This window comes from Corythoichthys intestinalis, chromosome 12 (assembly GCF_030265065.1).
Source record: "Corythoichthys intestinalis isolate RoL2023-P3 chromosome 12, ASM3026506v1, whole genome shotgun sequence".
NCBI lineage: Eukaryota > Metazoa > Chordata > Actinopteri > Syngnathiformes > Syngnathidae > Corythoichthys > Corythoichthys intestinalis.
Window position 1 is genome coordinate 31,095,638 of NC_080406.1, and position 13,045 is coordinate 31,108,682.

Genomic DNA, 13,045 nt, shown 5'->3' on the forward strand with positions numbered 1-13,045 from the left:
TCCATGTTGTTAAAACCCTAGTACCGCTACCAATAGTATGGTACCTAAGGTACCTCAATACAGTGCTGCGTGATGACTTGTGGATTGTCACATCCAGAAACGATTGACTTGACAAAATCTTTATGTGGACAAACTATTGGCTGTTAGAAAACTACACTTACTAAAAACTTTCAAACTGAGCTTTTTGTTTTGTACAGTGCTTTCCTATAGCTACAGAACTTGTAAACAAACAAAATACATAACAAACAAAAAGATGGTGGCCAGTTACAACAAACATTTTATTGTACAAGCACGTGTTCTAAGTTCCTTACAATACATAAAAAAGGCATTAACTAAGGCCAACATGTTATCTTATACAATTTTTTTTTTTTTTTTAAAGTTCTTTTTTTGCTTGGATATCAACATCAAAGTTGGAAGAATATATTTATAATGTCTGGACAATATTGAAGGCGTGATTTTACACTGTAACTACTGTAAAACCTACTACAGGATATACTGGTGAAACATTTATGGATTAAAAAAAATGGAGATTGTGACTAAGTGATCAGATTCAATTGTTGTGCTGGATACCGACATAGACATCACTCTCAGTTGACGAGACAGCTCCAACAGCCATAGTTCCCCGTAGGGGGCTAAGCCAGGCAGGGCATTGTGAGGGCTTTAACTGCAATAAACTCAAATACACGCTGGGTTTTAACACTGAATTTAGGTGGAATCAGGACAAAATTTTTAGTGCATACAAGCAGGCAGGAGTGTCTTCAGAGTGATGCATGCACTTTGAAACGTAAAAAAAATTAAATGAACGGAAAGAAATTAGCGTAACTTTAGGAATCTAGACTGTTTTACATTCATATCTATAGAAATCCCGGTATTAAAGCATTTACTTAGAAGAATTTTCAATTTATAAAGCTCTGACGGCCACCACGTTAAATTTTTTATCTATACACAATAGCGTAACTTTACATTCAAATAATCAGGTAATATTTGGCCAACTGCCTATTTTTTGGCAAAAGAATTAACTACCGTAATTTTCAGACTATAAGCCGCCACCTACCAAATTTGACACGAAAACGGCATTTGTTCATAAATAAGCTGCACTGGACTATAAACCGCAACTGTCCTCACTGTATGATGGGATATTTACACTAAAAGATATTAACTGGTAACACTTTATTTGACAGCGGCATCATAAGACTGTCATGAGACCAAATGAACCACCATGAAGCTTTGAACTAAATGGCTGCAAAGGTTCATTGCTTCAAGAACGTTCATTTGGTCATCACTGATCCCTTGGGGGAGACTGACTGCTATGAACACTGCTGTTGTCCAACATGCTTCCTAGCATGCATTGCAGCGCTACAGATGTACAGTACATCTTATAACAATAACTTTTGTTATTGACCAAATACTTATTTTCCACCATGATTTGCAAATAAATTCTTTAAAAATCAAACAATGTTATTTTCTGTTTTTTTCCACATTCTGTCTCTCATGGTTGTGGTTTACCCATGTTGACAATTACAGGCCTCTCATATTTTCAAGTGGGGGAACTTGCGCAATTAGTGGTTGACTAAAAACTTATTTGCCCCACTGTAAATAACAATCGGAATCTATGTTCTGTGTTCATTATTTCTTCAGTTACTCTTCCAGTTGTTTCATTATTTGCTAGCTCTGCTATTCTTTAAGCCTTTATTTGACAGCGACGCCATAAGACCATTATAATTATGACATGACACTGCCATGAGCATTTCTGTGTCCATACAAAAAACAAATTCGGCTTTTACGGGTTTTATGTAACTTCAATCTAAAAATGAAGAGGGACAGATAGCCGAGAAGACGTTCTGAGGCAATAGTGACATCGGAATGCAACCTAAAAATGTTGTGATTGTACGTATATAGAAAAATACAAATTTTGCTTTTATTGAGTAAAATTAAGATGATTCTGCATGCTTTCCTCAAGTATGATCTGATTTGAAAATTGATTTATTAGCTGTTGAAAACTTGTCAAAATTGCACTAAATAAAAATTGAAGTTGCTATTTCAGTCAAAAACATACGGTAAATGTTGCTATTGATCCCGAAAATATAGGTGATTATTTCTGAATTTGGTGATTTTTGTGCATCTTGTGTAAAATCAGAGAATTTTATAGCCATTTTGAGTTTTGTTGTACCTATAAAAAAAAGAATTAATCGGGATTTTATTAGGGAACGACTTGGAATTTTTTTTTAGGCTGCTGCTCACAGAGACTCATAGATGCCTAAGGGAGGTGCCTGATTTTGTTTTATGTCGCTAGCGTTTCTGGTTTTGAAAATATTTGAATTTTAAGTTTTTGGAAATAGCCCGCCTACAGAACAGCTGCGCGCCCAGTTTCCCGTCAAGTGATATTGAAGTCTATGGGTACCGAAAGGTGTGATATGCAAATTTGTGGAGTTGGGGTGGTTAGCGGATGCAGACGGATATCAAAATTCAAGAGAAAGAACTGGAAAAAAAGACACACCAAAGCAGGACTCAAATTTGGATCAGCTACTGAGACTGTAACAATTAGATGAAAAATTTGATTATAAACGAATAAGTCAGTCGTACAATTCCATGTAGCGATAAGATGTGGAGAAAGACAAAGAAGATAAAGCGCACTGGCTACCACAACAATTCATCCGCGACCAGCAGCAAATAGTATTGTAATGCCCACAAACGCAGTTCAAAATAGACATACCGGCCAGTACACTTCAAATTTTTTATTGAACAAACAAACATGAAATAAACGCATCCATACGTTAAAAAAAAGTGCTTCTTAATGTTGGGAAACGGGAAAGTGACAACAAATTTGCGAGAAAAAAACTGCACGTGCACTCGTCTACAAAATGGGACTCTAACGCAACAGTTAACAAGTCAGGTGTTGGAAAGGATGGAAATCTAGCAACGGATTATTTGATAGATTACTCCATGAGAGAGAATGACAAGAAACAAAAGCAGTCACACTTTGTATTTCGGGGCTGGCATCACAGCACAAATTGGGGAAGACAAAGAGCGAGAAATAAGTTTTGCATTTTAATTCCAGGAAGGAAATTAAAAAAAAAAAAAAACTTAAAAAGCAGGAGGGGGATGAGAATCAGAACTCAAATATTTTGTGAAAGATATTTTTAGGCCCCATCAGCCATCCCTAACGCAATGTCACGGACACTCGAGTAGGAGGGTAATCGGATGTCAGGAACTCCAGGTGTGAACAGCAAAACAAATTGTTGAGTTTGGTTGTGTGTAAACAAATATTAGTAATCAGAGCTGCACATTTGGAATCAAATAGAGGCGCAATGATTAATCGGATTTTAAATTAAATGACAACCATTCTGATAATCGATTAATTCTTTACTCCAAATTGTTCAAATCCTCATTAAGTCCCATTAGCAAATGTTTGATTTCTGTCATCCTATATGTAGATAAACCTTTTCTTTAATAAAAAAATTATTTTGACATTGAGAAAACCATGACTATAATTTTTGCCTATTTGCTTACATGTTACATACCAAATCAGTGACTCAATCAGAATCAATTCATGTTGACTATTTTCTGCACTGTTGATTAGAAACAAGTCCTGTTCATGGATAAAGGGACCGAAATGAAATATCTTTTTCTACTAGAGTCATCAATTAATCAAAAAATAATCTATTTGTTAACCTGTTTTTTTTAATTTTTTTATCTTAATTGCATCCCTAGAATCAACCAATTTTCACAACCAACGTTGCAATATTTTTCTCAAACCAATTACACTAAAAGTAAAACATTTATTTTACACAGTTCCAGTACATGGTACTCTACACACACACATATAAAAATAATAAATAGATAATTAGCAGGGAATATGGGTTTCAATGTAAACACAGTGCTGCCTATGCTGGGACCATCTACAACAAGGTCGCTAAACTATTCCATATAGGGCTGCAGTAGGTGCAGGATTTTATTCCAACGAAATGAGACATTTTTTTAAACAATGTAGTGTCTTACAAGTATAATCAGTTGATCGCAGTCAGGTGCTGCTTGTTTTAGCAGAAACGTCATTGGTTAAACTGTCTGTGCCTATCAGTAGGAACAAAAACCAGGACCCACAGCGGCCCTTGAGGACCGGTTTGGAGAATGCGGATCAAAAACATGACAAATTGCCTAAAGCAGGGGTGTTCGAAATTGGTCCTCAAGGGCCACTGTGGGTCCTGGTTTTTGTTCCTACCAACCGAGTACAGACTGTTTAACCAATGAGGTTTCTGCTAAAACAAGCAGCATCTGACTACAATCACCCACTGCGGCCCAATGTTGAATAGTTTGGGGAAGCCTGGCCTAAAGCAAAGAAATAAACATCTCACCAATTAACCACAATTCTGGTGGGATTAACTTCGAGCTAATGTTTGGTATTCAACAAAGTAAGGTCAATATTATACATTTAGTGCTTATGCAAATTCAGCCAAAGCAACAGTAGTAACGCTTCCAGTTGGAGCCATTTCTTTGTATTCATGCACTAGGTCCACCGGATTAAACCACAGAGCGACCAGGGAGTCCGTTCATAAAGGTTCATGGATGACAGAAGTACATAACTGCAACACGAAAAGGCAGGGGAATGATTTACGGCAGTGATGTTTATGCTGCTTAAAACTTTTTTGTATGTAACGGAAGCATATAAACAGCAATTTCTTACTGTGTTTATCAGCGGCTGTAACGGTAGTGGATCTTTTGATAGAGAACAGCAGGTAAGAGACAGGCTACACTCAGCCTCTTGCTAGCTGATGTCAGGCATATGGAGGTTTTTTTGTTTTTGTGCGACCTAACGGGAGTCTTTTTAAATTGTCCGTACAGTACTTGTTTGATTTTTTTTTTAAAAAGAACACGGAAGTGGGCCTCAGTTTACGAAGGGTTCGATAATGAGCTTTACGAATGACCGGTAATGGGAGTAATTTGTTGGGCAGCGTTAAAATAAAAAGGCATCAAGAAGGCATGTATTCTAATTTTGCTATCGGTAAACACCAATTCAGGTCTTGCACCATTTTAGACTTCTCAGTTCCTGGTTCTATTCTTGTTTAGTGTCCGCATACTGTAGTGTATCAATCTTTTCTATCTAATGTGTAATAAACGTGAAGTGTGATCAAATTTTTTTTAATGAAAGGAAACTTGTGATAGTCGTAACTGGTCTACATAAGCTCAATGTGGTAATTACGGGAGAGCGCTGATACTGTTATATGAATGGCCAAAGGCAGATACAACAATTAATTACAGTATGTACCTCCTATCAACTCGTGGAAGAATATTTCATTTTCCTGCTTAGAGGAAGCTAGCATAGATAGCGCAATTAAGTTGTGTAAGGAAGGCACGGTAGATAAGTGGCTAGCACATCTGCATCTCAGTTTGTCTTTAAATACACATTTACTGTGCATGTTAACTGTTTTCCAGGTACTCCTTAGTCCTTACACATACCGAAAACAGGTTTATTAGTCTAAGTAAAGATTTTAAATTCTTAAACATGAATGTGTCTCTTCTGTTGCGAACAGATGCCAACCAGTTCAGGGGATTACCCTAACTCGACTCTCGCCCAAATCAGCTGGGTCTCCAATTCAGCCGCAAGCCTGATGCATAAGCGGTGCAAAAAGAGTTAATAATTTCCCGCTGCAAACGACAATCTCTGTGGTTGGGGATCACTGCCCATTGTGAACAAACAGGTCCCCTTAAAACAGGTACTAACCCAAACAGTGCTTCTTACCGTTGCACCCCTTTAATAAAAATACCAGATGCAGCTTTCGCATGCCACTTATACATCTGATCAGTAATGTAATATGTGGACAGCTAGATCTGAACGTTTGTATTCATCATCTAATTCTCGTGCCTTAACATATCCTGATGCTATGCAATATTTTTTTACAGGGACAGATAAACAGGACCGTCCCACTCAGCATTGGACGCTGGAGTCTCTAGTTCCTGTTTGGGTTCATCGAGTAATTCGGGCAAAGTCGTCGCTACGCCTCGTCTTTTCATGGACTGAATATTATTGTGAACAAAATATTTGACTTCCCGCCACGTGCGGCTACTCAAGGCCGGCTCTGATGCCAAACACGTGTCGCAGTCTTTTTTTCCCGGCACCTTGACCAGTTTGCCCAAGTCTCCAAACTGCCGCCGAACTGCTGCCTGCTCCTCAGTGCTCCACAACCTTTTTTGCCTCTTGTGGGGTTTGGCAGTGGACGGAGATTGTTTCTGTGAGGGGTTTTGGTTGATCGGGGGCTGTAGGGACGCCCCCTCGTGAACGCTGCTTCTGTGAACTGTGGGGACCACTTGTGCTGTTGTGGAACTCCTCGCGTGATCGGTTGGGTAGGAAGGCGTGGCAGTTTCGTCAAGGGCCGTGAAGGAGGACACCAAAATCCCGCTTTGATCGCTTAAGGCTGAGGAAAAGGCTGAGACCAAGGGTGGACTTGGGGAGTTCAGCGGGGTGTACGTGGGAAACATCGAAGTACTGGGAACACTAAAATTGTGAAGCATTGGGGAGTTTAAAGGGTCAGAGTAGTCCGAGGGATGCATACTTGAAGTATTGGACGAGTAAGAAGCCAATGGATGGATGCTGTCGGTTTCAGATGTGTATACAGACGACATAAGCGCATTGGTGGTGCTGTGCGGCGTGAATGTGGGTACTACTTGAGTGTCAGTGGCATTGAGTGACGTGAACGTTGACATCAGTGGCTGATTGCTATGGATTATATTTGTACTAGGAGAACACAAGGACATGTAGCTTAAAGGCATCTCTGGGGTGTAAGGATTTGGTTCTTGTAGCTGCAAGCAAAAATTTGCACTCTCCACAGAGTGGTCCTGAAGACCTGAAGTTCCGCTACAACTTGCCGTCGCATCAACCAGATCCGCCCTTTGGACTTCCTCTATCTGTCTCTTTGGCTTACTAGCTCTGCTACTCCCTTCCTCCTTATGTTGATTACTTCGTCTGCGGATGGTCTGGATGCTGTTGTGCACATAGTTTTTCACATCAGTCCAGGATCTGGCAGCCAGATCTGGTTCAGCAGCAATGCACGAGTTACAGTCTTTCTTGCCTGGGACCTTCATTCTTTTTAAAAAATCACTCATCCGATTTTTAACCGCGGCCTGCTCCAGCTCGCTCCACGGTCGTCTCTTCGGGACGGCTTTGGACGGAGTTCCTAAAATGAAAAATAATAATTAAAATATAAATATACAAATAATTACAATAAATTGTCAAAACTTGAAAGATTATCAAGATCTAGAACTTAAATTCCCAAGTGTGGTGTTGACCAAGGATAGGTGTGTATCATTTATAAAGTTTAGGAAAGGCTGTTTAACAATGTAAACATTATTTGTGGTCGATGCTAAACGGCTTGATTTAGACTTTTGGTGGTATGGAATTTTTCTGAAAAAAATTAAAGTACGACATATTAATGCATGAAAACAAAATAAAGGAAGCTCACCATTTCTGGCTGTGCTAGCTGGAATTGGTTTTGTGCGGTCCAGTTGTACTAGGTGTTTGCAGGCCTCCTCCAGCAGTAATGCGTTTTTAGATAAGGCGTAGCACTCCTGGGTGCTTTTTCCTAGCAGCCCGGCGACTCGATGAAGCTCCCCTTGGCTGAGGCTCATGAGCTGCCAGCAGCATGCGATTTGCTCCCTGAGCGCCGGTGACAAGAGTGCTTCGGGGTTCTTGACGCCGCATTCCACCGCCGCCCTTCGGAAGCAATCGAGCCCTCGGATGAAGGAGTGGCCTTCGGTCCGGGCAAAGAGGTATGGGTTGCTTTTGGACACCCCGGCATTCTGGCGGTTTTCTACCAAAAGGTCCAGTGACAAACTCATCTTTTCAGTGAGCAGGACAAGCATGTTCCTGCCAAACTGACCTTCTAGTTCTACCCGGGTAACGTGCCCACTGACCTCAAGCTCTAGTTTGGTGCATTTCTTGATTTGATCAGCCGAGGGCACAAAAGTGCCTCGGAGTTTTTTGGTGATGTACGTTTGCAAGAGGAGCCGGCCAATGTTGCCCACGCGTGCTCTGTTGAAGAGGCAAACGTCGGCCAGCGTGGCCTCACTTAGCTTTTTCCAATTGGCCACGCTGGGATTGTGGCGTAGATCCCGCATGGCTTCATCGCCCTCTTCATCAATGAACCGATGGAGTTTGATCAGGTCGTCTGTCACACCGCTTGAGTCCACCTCTACTTTTGGAACCTCCGCTTTGGAGGATGACGACGATGACAAAGACCTGCGAGAAAAGCGTTCACTCCATTTGGTATCCACTAACTGTATGAAGGCTTTCACCTCGCCTTCTGTCAGACGGTCTTCGGTCATGCGACTCTCGCCAAAGGCAATCTCGGCGGCCCGTTTCAAGGAATAGCCGATTTTGGACACCAGGGAAAAGGTTTTGAACCGACTACAACTGGGATCGAAGCCACTGGCTTTCTTGGCGCCTTCCACTGCCAATTCGAACCTGGAGGGGATGCAAAGTTGGTGCAAGTAGCACACACTGTTGTCTAGCTCATTGACGGCAATCATGAACCGGCCTAGCTGTCGCATCTTCTGACCGATGTAGGCATACTGAGACTTGTCGTGGTTGTACTTGGTTAACAGGGTATTCCCGTATTTGCAAATGAGAGGGTCATGGACGACGTGCCTAGCGATACTGTCTTGGTGCATTGTACGGATGATCTCTCTGCAGCCATCTGTCAAGAATTCTGACATGGGAAGCAACTGCGAGGTAGTGCTCTCTCCTGTGGTATTCATATTGTGCAAGTCGGGGGATTTGAAATCATTCTTCTTGGCTTTGCAGGACTGCTCATGCCGCCAAAGGTCGGTTTTGCGGTAAAACTTATAGCAGTGCTGGCAAGGAAGAAAGTCACGGACGCATATTTTAGGATACTTTATCTCCGTCTGGGTTACATTTTCGCCTTCCTCCTTTCGGAGACCTTTGGCATGTTGCTCATAGTCACCGCTGTCGCGGATTTTTTCCAGCAAGTTCTGTCTGACTTTGGAGCCTCTTGGGAAGTGGATGGCCTGAGCCACATCCTTTTCGTCGGCGTGATTCTTCTCCAAGTGCTTCTCTAACTGGCTGAAAGGTGCATGACAGTAGAAACAAAAGTGCTTTTTCAACACTTCCTTTTCCTCACCCTCGTCAGAACTGGATTCTGTAAGAACCACCTTTTTCCGCTTACGTGTACTAGTTCGCGTTGGCTGTTGGGCTTCGACGGCTTTCCTCCGACAACTTCTAGTTGCTCTTCCCTCTTTTTTGGTCACTTTCTCAGACATTAAACTGTTTGTCTCCTCGCTACAGTTGAGTTTTCCTCCTGTTTGGTTGCAGTCCCCAGCAACTGTAGTTTGGTCAGGAACATGGGCGCTCAATTTCAAATTGTCAAGTTTTGGATCCTCAGGCTTAAACATTTCTGTTCCTTGACCTGAACTGCATTCCGATTCAGGCAGTCCTTTCTGGGGGTTTTCATCCGTACAGGCACTCCGGCCCTCTTGCAGATTGTTTATAAAGTGCGGTACTAAACTGCCATCCCTTGGATTCCTCTCATCAAAAGACCTCTTCACACCCATTGTAGTGCAAGCCTGCAAGAGAGCAAGTAGACGTCAAAAGACTGGTCGCCAAAATCAAGGCCTCTCGTGTCATTGCACCCCTTCAACAATCATATGCACATGTTCCTGCGACTGTGTAAAGCACCAGCACCTTGGCAATGCCCCGCAAACGCAAACATTCGAGGCTCATTCAACCAGACTCACTTGATGTACCAAAAATGAACAAAAACCACCAGACATCTAAGAATTGTCAGTAGAAAAACCACGTCACCAATATAAGGACAAGTTAATGGCTTTATTGGATAGAGAAGCGCGTTGACATGGTCCAACTGATAAGCTTGTCAATGGCATGATGGGATGTTGACAATGAAACGGACAAAAAAACTTTTTTTTTGACCTATAATTGAGCAGCTATGTTTTTTTTAAAAACTAGAATTCCGTGGACATGTACTGTGATTAGCATATGGCACATGTGCTATATGATTATGAAGATGGTGAGTATTCTTATAGCATGAACAGAATATATATGGTATGTACCTGCTTCTTTTCCACTTTCATGAGGCTTCATCAGCTATCGTTGTCATCTGAAAACACAGATAACATCAAAAGCTCTTATGAACCATCAAAGGATGCAAATGTCCTCATATGAATAGAGGAAGTAGCGTTAGCGCATCAGCTAGCATTAGTAATAGCAGCTTTATATACGGTTAAATCTTAACGATGTTGGCTGTCAAAATTACAATCAGTCATGCACTACAGAAATTGGAAACTTGCCTTTAAATGTGTTTTTTAAATTCACATCTTTGTTTAATTCAAACAGCTATTATTCTGAACAACAGTACTGTGTAGTCAGTTAAACAAAAAAAGGCTCTTGCCTCTTACCTGGGACTGTCACAGTGAAGACACATTCTTCTGCCTAATCGAAAAGTAACAATTTTACCCTAAAAAAACTGTGGGCATTGCTGATTTTTCCTAAAAAGTTAAATCCGGACCTTTTCTTCCTCGGTTAGTACGACGTTCTCTTTAGTCTTCAGACACGAGTAGTGTACACATGACAAACTTGGATCATGAAATAGCTGGAAATGACCACTCAGTGTTGTTTATCTCATTAAAAAAATACCCATGTGGCTGGTTTGCAATTAAAGGATACGCAATGAACCTTATTGATGACATATTTGACAGGACTAAATCCTAAGCATTTACACACTCATACACACACAGGCGGGGCAACCAAGGTGCAAAGTGCTGAATACTGAAACACTAATGTTGTGAGTGACAGGCAGGACTAGCGTCGACCACACTATCAGAGACCAAGACTTGCCTGAGACCAGACCACCCACCAAGACCAAGTCAATGCCGAGACTTTTAAAAATTGAAACAGAGACAAGACTAAGTTCATCAAAATGTGGCCTCAAGACAAAGATACAGTATATCTTGAGAGTTACGACACTAGGCAAAACATTGATGATAGTACGCAGTCATAAACTAAAATATTCATTTTAGTCTGTGTACTTATAGTATTATGCAGCGGCTGATCGATGCCTTAAAGCTTAAACAAAAGCATGGACAAAACGTATGGATGTAGACTCTAATTTTTCATAAATCTTAATTATTTTTTAAGAATAAGTACAATTAAGAAATGGTAAAATTGAAAATAAGTATTTAAAACACCAAAGTAGGGTGAAAAATATACAAATACAGTGGTACCCCTACATATGAAGTTAAACAGTTCCAGGACCTTATTTGTAAGTAGAAATGTTTGTATGTCGAGCAGGATTTCCCCATTATAATACATTATGATTCCATTCATTTATTCCACAGCCCGAAAACCTACACTAAATAATGCTGCTGGGACTATTGCAAATAGCAATTACACAGAGCAACACAAATAAACTATTAATAAAAATCGGAATAATTATATAATAATAGAAATAATAATAATACCTGCAATAATGTAACGAATCGGGTTCTAATGTGGTGGATGTGTTTTGCGTAATGTACCTGAACGCAGCGCGTAGCTGACTTGACAGAGTGAAAGAGGGACTTTTTACTTTGACTTTTTTTTTAGCTTCGGTGGATCGTAGGCATGTTGTGTTGCAAAAATTATAAAATAAATGATTAAAAACCTGGCGAAGCTGGTGATTTTTTGGCGATGTTACCACAATATTAGTCATCACCTTAACTTACAAAAATTGGCGAACGGAGGTCGTCGGAGGACCGTCGAGATCGTAAACATTCTACGGCCGTATTGTCGAGCCAGTTCACGGACGCGTGCACTACGCTTACATATTTTATCATTTCCATTTTCATTTCAATGATAAGCCTCACCTTTTTCCGTTTTTCACCACCTGCACTAACTTTCTTGGAACCGATATTGATATCTCTCAGGAAAATCAGCCGTGCATCCGTCTTGCAGGAAGACAAACTGCGGCGCTTTCATAATTCGGGCGAATTTCGAGCATGTCGTCAGATGTAGAAACAAATGGCGGGTCAAATTTTATGTCGGATGTCGAAAAGATCATGTGTCAAAGCAATCGTATGTCGAGGTACCACTGTATAAAAATTAGATAAATAAAATGTTTTCTAAAAAAATATATATGCAGGTTAAAAACTTTTTTCATAAAACATTTACTTTACTTACATTATTACAAAAATGAAATACGCAAAAAAAGATTCCATAAAAAATACTGTGAAATTAGAAAAGAATATTAAGAGAAATTGACGGATTTTTCATGAAATACTTGAAATAACACAATGAAGGAAATTCTAATAAGGAAATGATTCACAAAAACGTTACGAAAACTTGTTAAAGAAGAAAATTCTGAGAAAATTTTGAAGAGGCTAAGGATGAAAAGTGGATAAAAATACATAAGAGTAATTTTAAGGATAAAATAGAAATAGAGACAAAAAATACATTGGGGGAAGAAAAAAAAAAGTCAAATATAGAAATATCAGGAAGATGAGAAAAAATAATGTCAGGAAATACATTGTATTAAAAATACACAATTTTTAGAAATCTACTGGGGGAAAAAAAATATATTGAAGGGAAAAAACTAACAAAACTAAAAGTGTATAGAATAATTTTTCATAACTTTGTTCCCTTCTGCATTTTTTTGCCAAATTGGAAAAAGAACAGTCCAACAAAGTGCTTCTGTCTATTCAATTCAAATCTTACCTCCTGGTCCAAGTTGTACTCCTCTTTAGAATTGAGCGCCAATTTTACCGCCACGTAGTCTCCGCTCTTGACGGCATCCCGCAACTCACCTGCGAGGGGTCGGGGACAAAAGTAATTTTCACAACTGTTTTAAATGACAGTTGCTCCAATGGAAGCATGCAAGACTCACTTGGCGAGAGCGGCGGCCCAGACAGGATCTCGTCATCTCCATTCAGATGTTTCTGGAAATCGTCCAGAGTCATCCAATCAAGATTGAGGTCCATTCCCAAGCTCAATGTGGCTGGACCTTTAGCTGTATTTGTTTTAAGGGGGTGTTACTCACCACATATC

At 40.3% G+C, this 13,045-nt stretch overlaps 1 protein-coding gene across 3 annotated transcripts in view; it reads right to left on the bottom strand.

Moving 5' to 3' along the window:
- The window catches only part of mphosph8 (M-phase phosphoprotein 8), a 51,345-nt gene that overhangs the window by 11,234 nt on the left and 27,066 nt on the right, over positions 1-13,045 (bottom strand). The window contains exons 6-9 of one of the 3 annotated variants that reach the window (XM_057852168.1): positions 12,885-13,007; positions 12,716-12,804; positions 7,455-9,573; positions 8-7,169 (exon numbers count right to left, since the gene is read on the bottom strand). In XM_057852168.1, the coding sequence (XP_057708151.1) occupies positions 5,893-7,169; positions 7,455-9,573; positions 12,716-12,804; positions 12,885-13,007 (3,608 nt within the window). In that variant the 3' untranslated portion in view covers positions 8-5,892. Of the gene's footprint in view, positions 1-7; positions 7,170-7,454; positions 9,574-10,077; positions 11,093-12,715; positions 12,805-12,884; positions 13,008-13,045 lie in introns of those variants that run through there. The other 2 variants (XM_057852169.1, XM_057852170.1) reach the window with 2 other exon arrangements.